We start from the raw sequence: 20,594 nt of genomic DNA on the forward strand, positions 1-20,594 counted from the left end.
CTTATGGTACCCAGACTAACCTGTAATATGAAAATGGTAGGGGCTGAATACAATATGACCCAGCTGAAATGTTATAGATTCACTTGCAAAATGTAAAACTGCAGTATAAATAAGACTTAAATACAATGCAATGCCACTGAAACAATATTATGGGGCAGCTCAGTGGTAGTGCACATCTCTCATTTAGAACATTATCAGTGAAGTTTTATGTTCTTACTGTGATTTTTCTTCCACCTCAATAAGTGCTTATGAGGAAAAAAGACATACAAGGGCTGTGAGTGGAGTTCTGAGGACTGATTCTGCAGTCTTCCCTTAGCATAGGAAATAGTGAGTGGTTAACTCACCAGTCACCATAAAAGAAACTTCACTCAAGGTGAATGGCAATTGCAGAATCTCTCCCGAGAACTGAGTATTTCATATTCAGTATGTATATTTTGAAATAGCCTTACCTCAGTAAGAGCGTGCAGCTGTCCTTTATGCACACAGACACCCATAAACCTACAAGAAACAAGAAAAGAAAAGTGGTTTGGGCTTTTTTTCCCCCCCTCTTTTTTGTTCTTTAAAGAAACTAATATAAGATACACCAGAAAAGTAGAAAAGAGAAAAAATTCAGCCTCACAGACACTGCATACCTCACCATTGATTATTTAAACATCTCAGCACAAAACAAAACCATGTATCTACACTACAATATAATTTGAATTAGCAGTTCCAAGAGAGCACAAGAGACAGCTCAACCTCAAAATGGAAAGTTACTAGTTTGACTATAAGCAAAGGCCAGCATATAATGATTTATGCAGAGAGGAGCAGTCTCCGAATTCTGTTTTAAGGAAGTTTAAGCCAAGTAAACCACTGCTGGTCTGCATAAACAGAAAATTACTTCCCTTTGCATTTTGCTGTTCAAGCATAAAGATGTTTCTTCCTATCCTATTCTTAACCACTCAGGAATATGAGGGCACATATGCAATGTATACTTCCCCTTCCCAAACTCCTCTTTCCAACACTTGGATTGAAGCAAGTTTCAATAGTATCCAGCATTCCACAAATGTTACCTACACTGCACAATTTTCAGACTCCCGCTGTGAACAGTAATGATTGCCACCCTTGGGTTTGTCTGGAAAGCAACAGAATGTGCCATAAACAACTGAAAGCTCATTTTTACCACCATACAAGCTGAACTTAAAAGTGACAAAATGCAAAATAATACTACTAGTAAACATCTCCCACGAGAAAGTTCAGTAAAGCTGAAATTTTAAACATTTTAGAGCCTTTCCTGCAGAGTACAAGTGTTTATTCTTTATAGATTACCTAATTCTCAGTTTTAGCATTTAGATTTTGGTCTTGGCAAGCAAAAACAAATTGTCTGTCATTTCCATAATGTTCAGAAATTTCCATTTTGCAAGTAAGAGGTAGACATGTATGATCTCATTAAATGTGACAGGAATCTCGTGGACAACAACTCAAAGGAAAAGGACCTTTTATATCCTGAAACACTTCCGAATTTAAAAACAAAATGATGAAAGACACGTAGTGCTAGTTCAGCTAAGCTGCTTTTGAAGAAATGAATGATCCTCACTGTTCTCTTGTCTAACAGCTGACTGGTAAATTACAAGCAGCCAAAGAAAAATAATATAGGTAAGGTCCTTTGCATAAGCTGAGCTGTGGAAATCTGTTTTTATAACCAGAGAAGCAGCAAGACTTGTGTTAGAACATCTACTGCCTGCTCTCACCTCAAACAATATTCCCTGAATATAGGAATTTTCATTAGAGACACTGAAAATCCAATTCCTCTTGTTTAATGTAGAATCATAAGGCATGATCAGGTACTCAGAGGAAAGAGAAGCAGCTTCTTTTAGATACACCATCTACGCAAAACATTGCTGTTCCTGAGTTTCACTTCATACAGCAATGAACAATTTTGTAAAGAAGTTGACAAATTAAGCTTCCTGAGATGATGAAACCCAGACTTCTACAGAGCAGACATCTATTTCTTAGTGCATTCTGAAAGTCTCCAGAGCTATCAGGCATGGTGTTAATGGCTTTATTCACAAGCAAAAGTGGAAAGCACACCAATCCAATATTTAATTCCTCTATAAGACAACTTTTTAAAGTATTATTTTCTGTATTATTTTCTCTATCAATTACACAAAGTTAACCTGCTATGGCAATATTTTCATTCAACAAAAACTGAGATTAAGTAATTTAAAAGAATAATGTTTTCATCTATAGATCAATTCTTCCTTTGTAACAGTGTTTCACACTACTTACAAATTAAGAATTCATTGTATTTCACTTAATTCTAAAATACACTTAAGAATTTATCAAAATTTTGGAAAAACTTAATTTCTTGTCTCATCTTTACCAAACAGGAAAAACATCACTGTCACTTAAAGACTGGTAGAATTTAACGTTTTCTGCCAACCTGTTTCGGTCAAGCGAAGTCTCAACGGAAACATATTCATTACCTTTGTGAACCTATGCTTAAGGCAGCCAAGACATATTGAATCAAGTTACCAAGAGTTTAAAAATTCTTAAATGCTTAGGATTTCTACTAAGAAATAGACATACATTTCTAACTTTAAGTCAAAAACAAAGCTCCATATCATGATCTCATGGAAAAAAATCTGGACATAAAGACACATTTATAAACCCCACATATTTAGAAACTATTACCCAGGAAAAGAGAAACCAGATACACTGATAAAGACAGAATTACTGAGTTTACAAGCAACATACTGAAGCCATTTAAACTTTGTGTGAATGAATCTCAGTTTTCAGGCTCTGGAAAATAGATTGATAGAACAGACCTGTAGTGATCCAAATTCCTGGAAAACTTCTGCTTAGCTGTTTTATCAAGCAATAATAAGCCACTTGGTTAAGCCAAGAACTGCTACAAAACATTGTCAGAAAGGATTTTCACTAAAAGATAATACACCCAGCTGCTACCAGGAAATACAATTACCAAGCAAGATTTAACATGGTTTCAATTTCTGAGATTGTCCCAGATGAGATTCCAAGTTCTGTGGATAGGAAGCTGACATGCTGGTCCAGCACAGCTGAGATTATTCCTGTTGGCTAGACACATTGTCTCTTGAGCCAAAATGTGCTTGTAGGTGAACTTCAGCAGAATGTCTTGTCAGCCAAAGGTTACACTTCCTATAAGCATTTCTAGTTGGAAGGAGCTCAAATAAGCCAGTCATCCACAAAATAGGAGACTATTTGCAGATTTAAGGAAGTTTCTTTTCAAGACAGTGTATCTGGCCTTATCAGCAAACACTTCCAAAATCTGGTTGGGAGAGTTTTCCTAGAAGCTGAAAATAGGAAGGATGATACTCGAGTCCACCCAACTAAATACAGCGCAGCACATTTCCACCACCTAATGCTTTCTAAATGTCAGCAATCTATACAGCTGTTAGAAATCTCATTTATAAACAATCAATCTGGAAAACCTGTCCTCCTAAACAAGACCAAGAGAAGTCTGGATATTTCTTAGCCCCTCACAGCAGTTACACAAACTACTTCCAGTTCACTCAGATGGCAAGGGAGAAAATCCTGGACAGAAAATGGGAGACTAAATACTGTAGCCTCAGTCTGCAATCTTTGCCTTAATTTATCAAACAAAACTAATATCCAGATCATATAGCCTCTGTGAATATCCAGACACTGAACACATGCTTCCAGTTAAAAGAACTTCACTGGGACACATTCCTGTTCTGTGGATAAACCCAGAGAGCTACAGTTCAACAAAAGAAATTGATGCCCTCAAAAATTTACTGCTTGTATGAGAAAATGCAGCATTTTGATAACATTAAACAAAAGAAACAAACCAAACACACCAATGCAAAAGTCTATAGTACAAGCTCAGTAACAGAGACAAAAGGTCAGAAGACATATGCTTATTTCATTGCACTGACTGTTGGAAGAGGGTGACTAAAAGTATCAAGCCTGCATTAAGGTCCTCCTATATGGTTTAGGCACCATGCTAGATTAAAAACGCATTTTAAGTTTTCTACACTTGCATTTTGATTCTAGACAGAGGTAATGCATTTAATCTATCATTTCTGCAACATATTATACACAACACATACAGCCTCTTCTGCTGCCTTGTACACTGTATTTCTAAAACACTCCTTTTTGATAACCACGTTACACCAAGAGAAGCAAAAGCTATTTTCTTTCCTGTTAAAGCACTGTTCAGTACAGGATGCTAAAAGACAAAGTCCATCCTTCTGGCTATTGTAACAAAGTCCATCACAAGCAATTTCACGAATAGGAAGGTTTGAACAGATAAAACTACACAGACAAAAAATCTCTGGTATTGTGTTCCCAGGGTGATAGATTTGTCTCAAAGGAGATGAAATAAAATTCTCCTTGAAAGGAGTTCATGGAATATGCACACAGTGTGCTTATTTGTGTGCCTGCACACACAAGAAGGTGGATTTAATCAATGAGTCAATCTGTCTGCACACTCACAGCCAAACACACAGCAATACCTCCAAGTGCTCCCATGAGAACACTTAAGACATGAGCTAAGACTTTCTGTGTACAGAATGTTTTAAATTAAGTCCCCAAGGTACAGATCAAATAAAGAAATACTTTTTCATGCAAACAATAGTGATACTAAAGACTGAAATTCTACCTCAAAATTGAAGATACACTAATTTAAGAGACAGCACAAGAGATGGAGAATCTCTGGTAGCACACCGCTTCATTTGTATGAGAAAAACACACCTGTAAGATATTACCAAAAAGAAAAGGTATCAGGTCTGTCAGGCTGCAGCCTGAAGGCTCCCAAGCTCAGGACACAAGGATGGAGATTTGAGTCCTTTCCAGACCTATTTTCTTACTTTGATTTAGGTAAAAACTCATGGCTACAGCAGTACATCAGCATTCAGAGAAGTAGCAAAATGGTAAAACACATTTACAAGCATAAACCAGACCTTTCATAACCACGGTACCTGATCTAACCCAATCCTTGAACAGCACTGCACTTTAAATAGGACACAAGCTAATAAGGAAGTAGATAAATGCTCCAAACCCCTGCTTTCCCTAACCCCAGCAATTACAGTCTTGCCATGTATCAGCTAACCTATATTAAAGTGGCTATAGTAAACATCACATGGTACAAACCCCAGCCTCAGCTCACTTTTCCACACCTCCTCTCACCATCTGTCTGAGGGAAGATGTGATAAAACCAGCACATCCCACATCCAAGGCAGGAAGAAATGTAGATCAGTGGTAGAAAAGCATTTTAGTTCTCCATGTTTAACTTGTGTGCAGGAGAGAGATGGAGACAGGAGATGAGGTTGATGGAAGAAACAGAATAAAACACTTCTTGAACACCATTCGTCTGCTTCTGCCCTGCCCACTCCTAAAATGTCCCTAACCTGGACCCTGGGGAAAAAAACAGCAAACCAAAAAGATAAGCAGCTCTCATACATAGTTTGTTACGAACACCAGACAGTGACTGAACGAAAAGTTACTATATTGTAATTAAAACCTCCTCTGCCTCTAGAATCACATCTGCTAGCTGAAATAGGAATCAAGGGGAAGGGAGACAAAAAAACTCCCAAATCCCCTTATTTTTTACCATCATGCCTGTGTAGCCGCAAGAGCTGGAGTCTTCTATTCTAAAATATCCTTAGCAGACTGAAAAGAAGTTCCATTTTGCCAAAATAAATCCTCTGATAGAGGGCAGTCTCTCATTTTCTTCATGGAAAACACATTAGAAACTTATTTGACCACTGGAATCTTTATGATCCTACCATGGGGATGGTAGACCTACTGGGGACTTGGTAAGTGAAAACTAAGCTCTTCGCTTACATCTCTCTTCTAATCAAGATGGATTTATATAGCTGGCCAAGAGCAGAATTTGAGTGCAGAAATACTGAAATGAGTATGGAGATTTAAAGTTAGGCTTTCACTCCATGGTGAATAAAGCATGTTGCTTTTAAAGCCTAAATACCCAGATCAGTACTTCACCAAGTAAAACAAACTCACCAAGAGAAACTGAAACACCTTGACCCAATTCCATCTCCTCAAGATGTACAAAAGTGTCAGTAAGGTAAAAACACAGACCCGCCTGTAGGTAACCTCTACCAAGCTAAGGAATGGAAGGAAGTCAGCAACTACTGACAAACTCACACGCCAGAAAAGTGACCAGAGCCTGGAAAAAAACCTCAAGAGGCATCTGTAACTCTGAAAAGGAGTTGATACGCACAGCACAAAAGCAAAAGCAGTTTCAAACAGTCAGCAATATTTATTAGTCACATCAGTGCAATCAATGGCAAAAATACCAAATTCTTTGCAATAACATCTTGAAATTAACTGTGGGCACATTGGAATTGACAACTTGTAAAAAGTTGCTATATATTTTAGAGCACTGGCAAAGGGATGGGTTTTTTAATCACCCAAAGGATAATGATGATCCTGGGCTGCCAAACACACTACGAGGAAGATAAACTTCTCCCTTCCTTAACACTTAACTATATAAACCACAGAAGCTTTTGGACAAAAACACTGATTCAATAACAAATTTGAGGTATTATGCATCAAGATGTCCAAAAACACAATCATGCTCCCAGCTTAAGGAAGTTTTTAGGGTACTAAACTAAATGCCTCATTGATGAGCATGACATTTGCTTTCTAGAACATTAACTTGCTATGTTGCACATGTTGAAATGGTTTGAGAGCAAATTTTGGAGGCTGTGAAGCCAGTATCTACCCAATTTCATAGTTTTACAAGCCGTTTGATAGCAGAGCACCTCACAGCCCTCAGCTGCTGTAACAGCTGCACAACATGATCTCAACATTTCAGCCTAAGAACCCATTATTATCCTTACTAGCTAACAACAGGAAGGAAAGAAACTTGTTCATAGTGTAAGTTAACGCAGGTAGTCCCAGAGCTCAGAGGAGATTAAGAAGCTCAGAGATATATTACATAAAAATCAGAGAACATCTTCAAGGCATGCGGAGGAGATCCAGTGACTAATCAATAGAGAAGTGAACTTGATGCTGGTGACAAAACACCTTATTCAGTAATACAGAAGAACTTCAAAGGAAAGAAATTAAATGAAGAAAATATTTAACAGCAAACTGAGATAGCTCATAGCCCCTGGAAAAGTTATATATTAGAACTTCTTGGAAGAGGATGTTCCCTTTAAATACTAATACAAGCTTGGAACTTCCAAAAATAATCCCAGAAAATGTTTCAGTGGGAATATGTTGCTGCAGAAGATTTTCCTAAAGACAATACAACTCCAGCTGCTCTTATCTGACAGCACAATGTTGTCAAACAAGCAACACAACCTCACCACTTTAAGCACAAACTACTATTCATAGTTATTTTTAATGTGTTTCTAAATTGGGAAACAGGTTGTTTTACATGACTAGTAAAAGCACCAATGATTTACACATTTATGAAAGCTAAATAGAGATACTTGCGTGTGTGTGTTTATATACAGGTATATACAGACACACAGGCAGGTAACATTTAAGAGGGGCAAAATCTTCTCCCAGACATAAAGGGATTGGAAACACTGCAGTAAAATTTAGACAAAAACTTAAATGACACATAATTAACACACAAAACCATCAAGCTATCTGCTACACAGAAAAGTAATAGTTTTTACTGTGTATTACAATTGAATAAAAGAACAACTAAAACTAAATACTGTTCTATCATTTGCATTTCCTGTAGGAATATCTTTGCCCCCTGTAACAAGGGGACTTACCTAACCAATAAGAAAAAGGCAGTATTTTTTACCAGAGAGCCTACTTTTGAGGAAGCCTCAAATCAAGCAATTCATAAATCAAATGCAGTTTATTCTTCTAACCAAACTGTGCAAAGATAGACCATTTCTATTTAAGTAATTTATTTCTGATGTATTCACTCATAACTGCTTATTTGAGCACACACAAAAAAGATTTCTCTGTCAATCCTGGGTAATAACTGGAAGAACAAATGAAATTCCTTTTCTGCTTCATACATAAATCAATACATTATTGTTCTTCCTTCAGGACCATCTGTGTAACACTGCTGACTTCCAATTATTCATAGGCTCTAGGGCCAGAGGGGACCAGTACATCACAAATATGATCTCTTTTATATCACAAGACACCTAAATTTCAGCAATTACTCAGGACTAAGCACAATAATTTCTGTTCTCAGCAACACCTCTGTAATTCCATTCAAGAGGGGGCAGGGTTACATTAAGGTACAACGAAATGCTTTTGGCCTGTCAAGATATCCCTCTCCTACTTTCCCTCATCACAACCCCAATTAAATTCTTCATTTTGAACAGAGCTGTAGAGCTAGATTTTTTTTTTTAAAGTAAGATTTACCAAGAACACAAAGTTGATAAAGAAACTGATAAAGCATACTGAGTTGATGATTCTGACAATGCCAATCTTACTTTGGAAAGTTACTCTTTCTACAAAGTGTACTAAAAAAGCAGCTTTATCAGTCCCCAGGGTCATATGCTACTTATCAAAGGATTCAGAAAAAAAGGAAATGAGGGAAAAGACATGGGAGATAGATGTAAGAAACAATTCATGATCCTGAAACCTAAATAATCAGACAGATGATATAATTCTAATTTTAAAAAAAAAAAGAACAACAACAAACAAACAGAAGGAGGAGTTGCTTGGAATGCACCTCACTTTGCAGCAGAGAAAACAGGCTAAGAATTGTAATTAGGGACAGCTTACTACAACGTGTGAATAAATATATTGTGATAAAACCAACACAGTTTACTACAAGTAAGAATTCTTTAATTTAATAGGTTCTTGTGGTTTTAAGAAAAAGAATAATAGAAAACAGATGTCAATTAACGGAATGCTCCCTAAAGGTATTTCAAATGCTTCTGACGTAGATACTGAAGGAAACAAACATGATAATATTGTTACAAATCAGTTGATGAAGACTGAGATAGGATTTCAAGGATCAGAAAAGTTGGTTATAAAGGATTTTAGGAATGTCTGTACTATGTAACAGAATGATGAAGAAAAGGAAATTAAGTAGCAGACCTCACTGTGTCTCCAAAACTTCAAAAAGAGCTGAGATCAGAAACGGATCCCAGGTATGCAACAGCAGCTTAGGAGAACTGGTCATTTGGTGCACTGTCATCACATCTTTAAATTTCATAATGTTATGGCTTCAGCCAATTATGTTAATTGCTTGTCACATCACCATAGAAGAGAAATCAAGAGTAAAATGGTTCAAGAAATAACAAGACACACATTGGAACACTTTGGATTTGCATGCAGTAACCTAATGCAAAGGAAAAATTACCCTTTTCCTTTCAGGAGCATAAAAATTAGATTAGTTCAACGCTAGCTTCTTTTCTTTAGTCCCTCTTATCCCACCTTGCAATACTGCAATAAGAAAATGCTAAAAACTAGGAGGCAGACCTAAGAATAGGAAACACCTATGGCACTTTACATTGTTTAAGATTAGTAACCATAAGTTAGTTGAATAGTGTTAAATTTGCAATAATTTAAATTCACAATAAGAAGCCAAATTTCACTCTTTGTATCACTTTATTGATTCATCAGAAATTTCAAATGTGAGCATTTGTTTTACTCTTACATAACTTACTCATTACTGGCAAACTCCAGATACCAAAATCATGTCCATGTTTGGTTTTTTTCTCTTAAGTCTTTTCTTCCTCCCATTCACCTATTAAATTAGCAACTGATCCTAACACATTCACAACAGATAAATCTACAACAAAAAATAAGGAACAATTGGAAAGAGGAGAGCTCTACTAAAGACAACCTATATGATTCAGAAAAAAGCCAGTGTACCTTAAGATGTTTGGATGTGAGAGTCTATTCATAAGTTGAACCTCTTTCAGCATGTTTGCTCTGTTGCTGTTCAGTGTGTTCATCTTCAAAGCCATTACCTGGTCTGAAGTTCTGTGCCTTACCTATTGGATAGAAGCAAAAGAATGGTAAGGATATGAAAAGAAAGAGTGAAGAACCAGTATTGTTGTAGTGCAATGCAGAGATCCTTCATGACAAAAGTGATCTATACACCAGTTTCTGTAATCTTTATCAGAGAGATGACTTTCTATAAGCATACTATGCAAATGTGAAATGACATTTTGCTCTTCTCTTGCAACTCATGATGACAGAAAGCTTGAGAAGTTGAAAAAAACTCAACTATCAGCTTCTTAGTACAAGTTAAGGAAGCCATCTGTTTGTCCACAGAGAAAAAGTTTCCCACTCCAAGACCTATGAAATTCATCTTTATTCCACTCATATCCTTCTTCTCCCCCTGCAGTGGTTGCCGTCACTGTTCACAGAATGTGTTATATGTTGCTTACAGCTACAGGGAAGATTTCGGACGTACTCAGTGTTTACTTCTGAAAATAAACAATGATCCAGCTTCCACACTGAGGGGACAGAAAGAATTCCTGCCAACCCCTGCTGCAAAGCAGAGAGGTTCCTGCACATGGGATCACCTCTCCCAGGGTGTCAGTAGTGGCTGCAGAGTGTCAGCAGGAACAAGAGGATTCTCTGGCAACTGCGCTGCACCAGCACCTCATTCAGAGTGACTTTCCCTGGTCAGAAATGCAGGACTGTGGCCATTTTTAACTTGGTACTCAAATTAGCCCATCTGTCAAGTGTTATGTAGATGTGTGCTACTATTAGAAAGGAGCTGTCACAATAGCATAAGTCTTGCCAACCCTTTGAATTTCCTTGCAGTTGGGCATTCCCACACATGTACTGGTAGTATTCCTGGAAATTATGTTCCCATCGTCTTCCTACATCAGTATCTGCAGCTCATAAATAGACAACAAGTACTTCCCAAAACACTGAATTACCCCATGGCAAATTCATTCACGTTTATGGAGATTAGCTCAGGAAAGTCTGTGTTCCAGGAATTTAAGACTCATCAGCTTTCTAATTTAAAACTGAAATCAAGATTATGACATAGGTACATACAAACTACCTACATTTTAAACAACGGCAGCTCATCTGTCTTTATTCCAGAAGACTATTCATTTTTTCCAGTAAGAGGCTCCTTTAGCTGTGATATGTTAATTACAGAAAGAACAACTGAACCCATGATAAGCAGATGCAAGAAGAAAATAGGGTATGGGTTCTGAAGGTAAGGCTGCCTGGTAGCTCTGAGGCAGCACGTGATACCTATTTTCAAGTTTTATTTGCACACCACTATCTGCAAGAACAAGGGGCATATTTCAGCTAAACATTCTCATCTGGACACAAAGCCCATGAATTCAGTACCGGGATGTACTGGGAGGAAAGGGTGTCATGTTTCAGGCGTGTGTCTGGTTTAATGCTTCTAAGTTGCCTCTTCCCGCCCTAGTTTCAAGTATAGGGTAGCAATGGAAACATTACAGGTGAGTGTGGTAAACAAGATCGAGGGACTGAGTAGAAAAATAGCTCTCATGCTTTTCCTCCTGCTTCCCCCCTGCTTATGTACACGAGCTCCTCAGATGCCTCACCTACAGTCACCCAGTAATCCCAGTGCAAGAAGGATCAGGGAAAGGGGGTGGAGAAGGATATAGAAATCAGCACCGAGTAGAAACCAACAGCAAGTTCACAAGCATGGGACTCCTCCTTTCCATGGTAATATTGGTTTTAAAATAAAACTGGTCAAACTACAGCTTTAGTGCATTACAACAAGATAATCTAGAATCATTCTCAACACAACCTGTCTTGCCTGTTTGGCATGCTTATGGGTTTTAAGCAGGATGATTGCATGTTAAGTTGATGAGGTTTATTGTTACTTGCCAGGTTTCTTGTGTCTGTTGTGTACTTTCATTAATTTTTAATTTTATGCAGCTTTTGCATACCCAGCCAACTTGAATGAACCAACTAAGTTGGACAGGTCAATGTCTATATACAGACTTTAAAAACATATTTTAGTTATACATTAGTTTTACTAGGAGCAATGCCTTGGGTGAGGGGAAAAAACTTTAAAATGCTTTCACAGACTTACGAATAGAAAACTTCAACAATGTAAATTTAAATTAAGAAAAAAGGACTATGCTTTGAATCTATACACAGCAGCAGCTAAATTAACACATTTCCTCTGAGAGGAAAATTAGGAATCTTGGGTGTTGTGGTGAAGTAATTTGGGGTTTTCAGGGAACAGGAAAGAATTTGAAGTAACTTAATTCCTACAGTCAGAGATGCTCTCAACAGAACTTCCTCAGAAACGAGCTTTCCACCAACACAGAAGCTTCAAGGTCTGCCAAAAGGGAATGAATAGAGGTAGAAGGTGAGCAGGAACTCAGATGGAACGTGGTCTTAAACGGTATTTTCCCTTCTCATTAACTCTGCCAGCTACCTCTTAATTTCTTGCCCATTTCTATAATTCACTCAGTTTCATGCCAAAATTTCCTGCTCTTCTGCCTCAACTCTGAGGTAAAAGTAGAATTTATCATAGGGCCTTTCTCCTTGTTCAGACTGCTCTTCTTAAGCTAAGGAAACCTCAGAAAAGAAGGTGGGTAATTTTCTGGGTCACTGTGTCCTGCATGCTTCCTGGATATTCACGTCTGATATGCAACAAGAAGTGGTCAACAACTGCTTCTCAAAGGTCTGACTCTCCACATCCAGAGAAAATTGAGCTGCTTTTGCAAAGACAAAACTTTTCGTCCTCTGTTTTAGGCTATCCTGCAGTCTTTTCAATCTTGATAGACTGAACGAGGTTCAGTCGCAAGGTCAGCATGTTTTTCTTTTGTTTGCTTTATAAAATCACTCTTCCCATGCTTGGAAATTTCTCGAGTTTCTTACACATAGAGCAGCATATTCTGTCCAATTAACTGGTCTCTAAAACAGTACCCTACATCACACTATGTTTTGTTTCACTTAAGGAGACACCGGTAAGATAACATCAGCAATTCTATTTGAAGTTCTGCCAAGATCTGACACAACAGCAAAATTCCTAATCAAACCAAAGGAGAGATGGGGAAAAAAGGGACTCTTCCTTTCTTGCTAGCTATCCTTTAAAAGCTAGGAGGAAGAAGCAGAACTGGAGGTGAGAGGACATCTTTTTCAAGAGGACAATACTCAATATTATGAATAAAATCAAGTATTAGCTTATAAATTATAGAGCACAACGTTAATCACTTGGAATATACTCAAGACTAACCATGTGTCTCTTGTGAAGCACAACTGGCAAACAGCATTTCTATGGCAAGAACAAATTGACAACAAGGAACTGACAGGTTCTGTCTTTAAGGTCTCGGTCAAACTCTGAATCATCAAGGTGGAAGGAGCTGTCAGCTCTGCCCTCCGCCTACTTACCCATCAGTCACACCCTAGACAAAATTAGGGTCTATCCTGGCATCCCTTGCCAAAGCCCTGCCAAGCTATTTAGGTTTTTAATCCTTCATCCCCTTTCAGGCCTGCTCTGTGCCATAAAAACACAAGTGATGTTTCAACCACCTGACCACTCCAGAAGGAAAATGAGTAAATAATTTGGCAATACTGCTGATCCAATTTAACATTTGTTTAAAAGCCAGTTTGCCTCAGGCATATCCCTGTATACTCAACATAAACAGGGATGCACTCATGCAATTCAAACCTCTCACTGATGCAACTTGCTGATTGCTGTGAAGCTTTTAAAGCTGTTGACATTATTAATTAGGGCCCCTTGCATATCAGACCAAATAAGCTTTCAGGAATGTCTGGATCATGGCGCCTCTGCTTAGAAACATTCTGACAATCCTACAACTGCCTTGCACATGCTTCCAGCTTCTCAGTCTGCTTACCTATGTGTGTGACTCCATCTCCAAGGTCACAGTAACCAGATATTGCCTCCCTGTTTTATTGCTGACAGGCAGTTAAACTGTCCCTTTGCACTCTGATTCTCCCAGGACTAAAGTACTTTGTACCTTGACCTGGCTATGGTTACCTGCATGGCCTGTCTGCTCACATCAGACCACGTTCTGATCCTTACCCCTTTCTTTAGAAGAAAGTGGGAAGCAGAACTCATGGATACAGGTAAAGAAATAGCAATGTATTTACAGAATATCTAATAATAATGATTGAGCAGGGCTCACATTCCAGAGAAGTAGTCACTACATAAAGTTTATGAGGATTATCATGCAAAAATTGGTGGGTTTAATGTTCAGCTTGTTGCTTAGCTGTAAAGTTTTTTATTATTAAAAAAATTAAATATAATTTAGATTATTATTTATTTATTATGTCTTACAGGTCTGTCATGGCTCTCTGAAAATCCAAACATTTATACTACTTCCACTTTCTGCTGGACTGAAGGGGAGGTATTTTTAAGCAATAGCTGAAATCTAGCCTGATTTCATCTTTCACAAGGACTTTTTGATCTGTATTCACCATACCTTTCCAGGTGGCCCTGGAAAAAACATCTGAAGAACATTTCCTAATACTGATATTATAAATCTGCCAACACAGCTTTCAGCTGTTCTCCTAGTTTTTCACTGCATTTTCATTATTTTCCAAATCATCATTATAGAGCTGGTAGTATTTTGTCACAGTTCTCTTCCAAAACTTCATTTAACTGCTTTCCAGTTTTTCCTTACCTTCCCCTCTTCTGGCATCCAGCCTCACTGCTTAAATACATTTACAGATCTTTACTTACACAACCTACTCCATAAAATCATGTTGCTGCTCTAGCACACACAATTTTTTGTTCATTCTTTTACACACCTTGGTCTTCATCTGGCCATTTCACCTTCACCTTTGCTGCCATGTGTCCAAAGCACCATTTTAAAAGCAGTCCCATCTGGTCCAAATATTTGACCTTCCCTGAGTTTGCATATCTCTCTTCATCTTCATTTACAAGTATTTTCCTTTTGATGACAACAGATGAAGACATTCCCTTAGCTACCATTCTAGGCCATTTGCACTAAATGTTACACAGTTTAATTCTGATTGACTGAGTTAATAAAGCTTGTGAGGCACAAGAGAGGATAGAAGTAATCACTGTAAAAGAGAAAAGGCTTCATCATAAGAGTGCCTACTAAATGACAGGGGAAAAGTCTTTCATAGGGAAGCAGACCAGCAATTTGGCTCTGATACAAAACTTCTCTCAAAAACTGACTACTTCCTTGCTGTGACAGCAGAAGAAATCTTAAAAAAAAAAAATAGGGTCAGCTGTATTTTATCCAAGTCTCTCAGTCAAGCCACTAAGTCATCACATTTAGAGGGACATATATTCATGCCTCAAGGATGAATGTGTTAGAAGAACACTTTAACTCTATGGTTGATTGAAAAGAGCTCCCTTCAGCAAGGAAGACAAACCTGTTCTTCAGATCACACTGCTTGTAAGTCTGTAATCTGAAATGTTTTTCTCAACATTAAAACATACCCACTGTCAGATACACGTATTCATAGTAGTGGTGCCTATGTCAAGTCAAAAATTTCATATCACTAGGAAAACTTGCAATGACAAATAGAAGCTGAAAGAAACACATCAGTCCAAATAGTACTAAGCTGCTGTGTTGATGCCAGAGAGTCACATAGGTTGTGGCTGTTTTCAGAGTAGTAATACTCAGTGTTGCTATACTCTAACTTCTTGCAGCAAGAAAGAGACCTGCCAAATGCAACAAAACTTTGCCAAACAAAACTAGTCAGCATGTGTTACAAGAGCTTTAGCACAGGTTCAGAAGATCTACAGAAACTAGGCACAAAATAAACCCCAAAACCTTTCAAACACCAGACAGTAATTGTGACTACTAATTTCTACTACTAAAAAGAGTTGAGAGAAATACACAGAAAAAGCTGGAGAGTTTACTGTTCTCCCTTTAGTACAAAAGCTCAGTATTAGTAAAACAAAGGTCCTAATTTGATAACTTGAGTAACTTCTAGCATTGCCAATTCAGCGAAGAAATAAGTTCAGTTACTAGAGAATATTCCACATCTACAGTCAAATTAATTCTTCAAATTTTTTTTTCCAAATTAAGTGAATTTCTAATTAGTAAGACATCAGTACCATTGATACTTTGTAAATCCACTTGTGTGCCAAAAACCCCTCAATTTTTCTTTTGTATTTTGTTTTTCTTCATTGGCCACTGAAATGTAGAACCAGGACCCAAAATAGAGCACCCTTTTATTTTAAACAAACCATTTATTGATAGCAATCTGTGCACATATCTCTGCCATTAACTTGATTTCAATCAAGCCATAAAGGCAAAAAAAGACTACAGTCTTATTTTGAGAGAAAGCACAAATTCATCAGAGGACTGTTGTTCCACAGTTTGAGATGAGATATAAACAGGCACAGCCCAGGGTGGGGAAGCTGACTGATTTTAGCCAGTTCAGCAGAACGTAACCATATAAATTTTTCTCTGCAATCCAGGACATGGAACATGGACACTGGGTGAGCACTGTTTTACCACAACCTCAGTAAACAGCTCAGCCATGTACTTTATACCTGAGTAGTACCATAGTCAGGAAAGAAAAAGAAATATTGAGTTTGAAGTACAGAACTGGGAGCTTGTTCTTAATTTCCAATGTTAGCTATCCTCAGCTCACTAAGCAGCCCTGAGCATGCTACTACTTTTCTTTTCTTACCTCTCTAACTGTTCTATAAAATTGAGGTGGTATTATCTACCTGTCAGAAAACTGGAAGATTTACATCTGCGAATGACTGCTGTAACATCCAAAGATAATACATAATCAGATACTGTATCTGTGTTCCTATTTTCCCATTTAATTTTTAATACTTAGGATCAAGTATTTCCCATGTTACTAAGGGTTTATCCTGTATGAAAGATAATTATACTTACATAATCTGCAGATGTTTTCGAAGCAAAACAATACTTTGGACTGAATTTTCTTGACACAGAAATTGTATCTTCTATCTTTTACAGTATAAGAACAGTTTGGCACTGAGCACACAATCCCCCCACTACACCAATAACGTCATCATTGGTATTCAAACACATTTGTTGGGTTTGTTTTCAAAATCTGTATGGGAGACTTGACAGAAAGTTCTGTTTGGGGCAGAAATAGTTTCCTTAGATTCCCTTTATAAATCTTTCAAATAAACATTACTATGCATGAGTAAGGAAGTCTGTCTCACCTTTCAGAACAGAGCCCACTGACATACAACTATTACTATTATAATCACAGCACTTAGAACTTGACCACAACCACAAATAAAAAGAGAGCAGGAAGAAGCCACATTTTGCTTACTTGAAGATAATTCAGCTTTTATAAATTGATACAGTTAATAACTTTCAGGTTACAGCCAAAACCAAAAATTCCAAGTCATTTCTTGTTATTTATGCCTTCATGAAGCTGCTCTTCTTGAGAATTAGGTTCCCCTTCTTACACAAGTAGCTAATTAAATATGCCATACAATTTCTTATTTCTCATCATCTCCTATAAAGGCTAGGAAACACAAGAATTAGATTTGCAGGACTTAATTGCAGCAGCTCACGTGAAAGTTACGAAGAGACACCAGTGAGTCAGTGTTAGACACATTGTCAGCTCCGGATTAGTTAACAAAGCAACGCTGTCTCGGTATCGATCACTCCAGCGGATGTTTCGGACCTCTGTCCTCCCCTCAACCCCTAATGCCACCAGACCATCCAACAGAGAGCCCCCACCTTGCAGAGCTGCTGCCAGCACAAAGGGCCCTGCAGCCACCTGAAAGCATTCCCAGGCTGTGCCAAGCACAGCGAGGGGCGACAGCTGCGGCGACTCCCAGACACAGGAAGGACAGGGATGGGGGAAGACATTCCTACAGTTTGGATACGGCCTCAGATTCTACTGGGAAGAGGAGTTCTGGATCACTTGCATACAGAATACCAACAACTGGAGCAGGAAAGATTAACAGAAGCCCTGCCATACAGGCTTTGGAGTTCCTTTCTCTAATCACTTCCAATGCTGTTAAGGAGCTAAGGAGAAGCGTTCCCTATAGATCTGCAACTGTAAGCATCTCTTTTCTGTTAGTGCCATCAATAATAGTTTTCAGTTCTCATTTTTACATTTCATATTAGGCAGTAACACATATGCATTTGTGTGCATTAACATCACAGACACTCCCCAGGCACAGGCAGTGAAATCCATGACTGAAATATATTTAATTTTCCCCTGCTGCCAATACCAGTAAATAAGCATTCAGAGAGGTGCCTCAGAGGTGTCTCACAAAGATTTTGAGTGATGCACTCTTGTTCTCTAGGCACAGTCATGTTAATACTGGACATATGCCAGCACAGTTATTTGAAGAACAGTAAATCAGCACCTGTCTCTCAGTATCAGCTATGAATGAGCTTACACAAATGTGCATGTTTGCCAGCTGGCAAAACACAGAAAATCCCAGAGCTGCCAACCCAGCACATCTCCATCCAGAACAGAAAACTAAACAGATCTCATTTAACCGTGCTTGAGAAATTATTATGGAAAACAAGACAAAAAGCACACAAACATTTCAGTGCCAAGGGAAACTTGCCACCTGTTTTGCCCTGGGAAAACTGCACAATGATACTCAGATTGGCACAACTTTTCCTAGAGAAGAAAATCAAAGGCCCAAAGGACTCTGAACTACAGCAGTCACTGTACTAAACACAAAATGCAACCAGGGGTTATCTCCTATTGCAAGGTGCTTGTTACAGTATCAAAGTGTCTTTCTTACTGTTGACAGAATTTGTAAGCGTTCTCTCTATTTGCGAGGACAGCAAAGATTTACCTCGGACATTCTACGTATCAGATGTTCAGCAAGGCTGAGAAGAGGCCAAGTTTCCAAACAGGTGAAATATACATTTCAAAATGGATAATTTTACATTAAACTATGTTCCTTTTTTTTGACTGAGTATTCTTTTAACATTTAAGTTTATTTCAGTGATTTTTGTTCTGGCTTTTTAGTCATCAAACAAATCCTTCATTTTACGGGTAGTTCTATCATACTTTCTAAATATTTCTTTCTTCAGCAGAGAAGCTGTCTGACCCAAACAGAGAAAGTGAAACATTGTGTAAGAAGTGTTTCACCCTGTTTTAATTTGTGTTACTCAGTAGAGTTCTAGACTTTACTGTAGTGATGCCAAGCAGGATTGTAGGAAGAAGCATAATGGAAGTACAGTTTCGAAAATTTTCTTAAAGTATTTCAACACCACTACAAAACACAAGGCTTTCATTAAATCTGCTGCCTGGTGATGGCTTTTTATTTAATCCCAGTGTTTCCTCAGATGATGTTTTAAGATTATTATAACACACATATCTTAAGACTTCTACCCAGAAAATAAATCAATAAATACCAGAACTTGTTTCAGGTAACAAATATTAATTAGCCCTCTGTTCTACCTTGCATTTCAAAGCATTTTCAGTTCTGCTAAAAGTAAGAGTGCTCTACACCTCAAATATATGCAAATATCATTAAAATTCAGAATTGCCTAAGTGGGGAGGAAGTGTTTTGACCCAATGGTGCAATCTGTAAAGACTAACAACACAGATGAGGTTTTTAATTCCTATATTATGATCTGTTGGAGTATTGCCTATTTATTACTACTTCTCACTGTAGCCTATGCCCTACAAAAGCATTTGCTAATTAAGTGACAAGGACTAGGATGACAACAGCTTGGCACCTCAATAGCAAAAAAAACCATTAGCAAGACAACTGCCTGGTTAAGTGGTTACCATACAAATCATCTTAGCAGTTGGAAGAAGGGCTCCAAAAGGCTTATACTTCACACAGCGTAAGAAAAATCAAACTCACAAGAGTTCTACTTTGACTAAGAAAGCACCAGCATCCTCAGGATTTATGCCTCATCTCAATCCTGCAATGGTGCCTCTTCCTACTCCTGACAAGAACCAGAATAGAAAGAAACAGATCAGAATCACCTCTCTGATACAACTCCAGAGCTTGAAGTGAAGTTTCAGAGTTATTCTAGCCTCCTTGGCTAGATTACATAATACAGTGACTGTGTTCCCAAACAATTAGTAGTTTGTTTTAACATTGTAACTTCACAGAAGAGACCTTTGGCCTCCAATACCTTGTTTCTGTCACCTTGAGCAAGGTGAGTTTCCTTCACTAGTCAAAAGGAAAAGATTTTCAGCTTAAAATTTAATCCTATAAAAAATCAGGCCAAAAGGCATACATGGACAAGAAGACTTGCTGTCTGTTTTTCTAACAGGCATCTTATCACACAGGGAGAGCAGGGACAAGTCCAATGGCTCTACACTTGAGTGAGGGAAGATATGCCCTGGTCAAATGGGTGCCACTTTTCAGTCACAAAGCATATACCCTGTGCCTACAAGATCAAATATTATATCTGCATAACCAAAACGTAGGATAATCCACTTAACTCATTCCCTACTCCTTTTCCACCTAAAAGGATGGCTTCTACCACTATTTGTCATAAGCAGATCTTGAAGTATCTCATTTCACCTGATGTAACTACAGCAGTTTCAAGAGGAAAAAAATACACACATCAGTTAAAAAAAAAATTCTAATTGTCCAGACCACTGCTTTCCAGAATTGGTGGTCTTAAATTGCTGGAAGCTCTAAATTTCTCAACACTTTGCCAAGCTTAATCAAGAACATTATTAAAAAAATAAAGATGGCCACAAATATCACAAATAAAGCAACAGGAGAGAGAACATTTTTGGTTGGTAAGGCAGGTCCCATAGACGCT

The 20,594-nt window shown here is 37.9% G+C and overlaps 1 protein-coding gene across 1 annotated transcript in view; it reads right to left on the reverse strand.

The window, feature by feature from the left end:
* TESK2 (testis associated actin remodelling kinase 2) overlaps positions 1 to 20,594 on the reverse strand; it is a 79,898-nt gene that overhangs the window by 42,938 nt on the left and 16,366 nt on the right. The window contains exons 3-4 of the mRNA XM_082287612.1: positions 9,808 to 9,929; positions 450 to 498 (exon numbers count right to left, since the gene is read on the reverse strand). Of these exons, the coding sequence (XP_082143738.1) occupies positions 450 to 498; positions 9,808 to 9,929 (171 nt within the window). The remainder of the gene's footprint in view (positions 1 to 449; positions 499 to 9,807; positions 9,930 to 20,594) is intronic.

This window comes from Coloeus monedula (genome assembly GCF_965178545.1).
Source record: "Coloeus monedula genome assembly, chromosome: 9".
NCBI classification, from domain to species: Eukaryota; Metazoa; Chordata; class Aves; order Passeriformes; family Corvidae; genus Coloeus; species Coloeus monedula.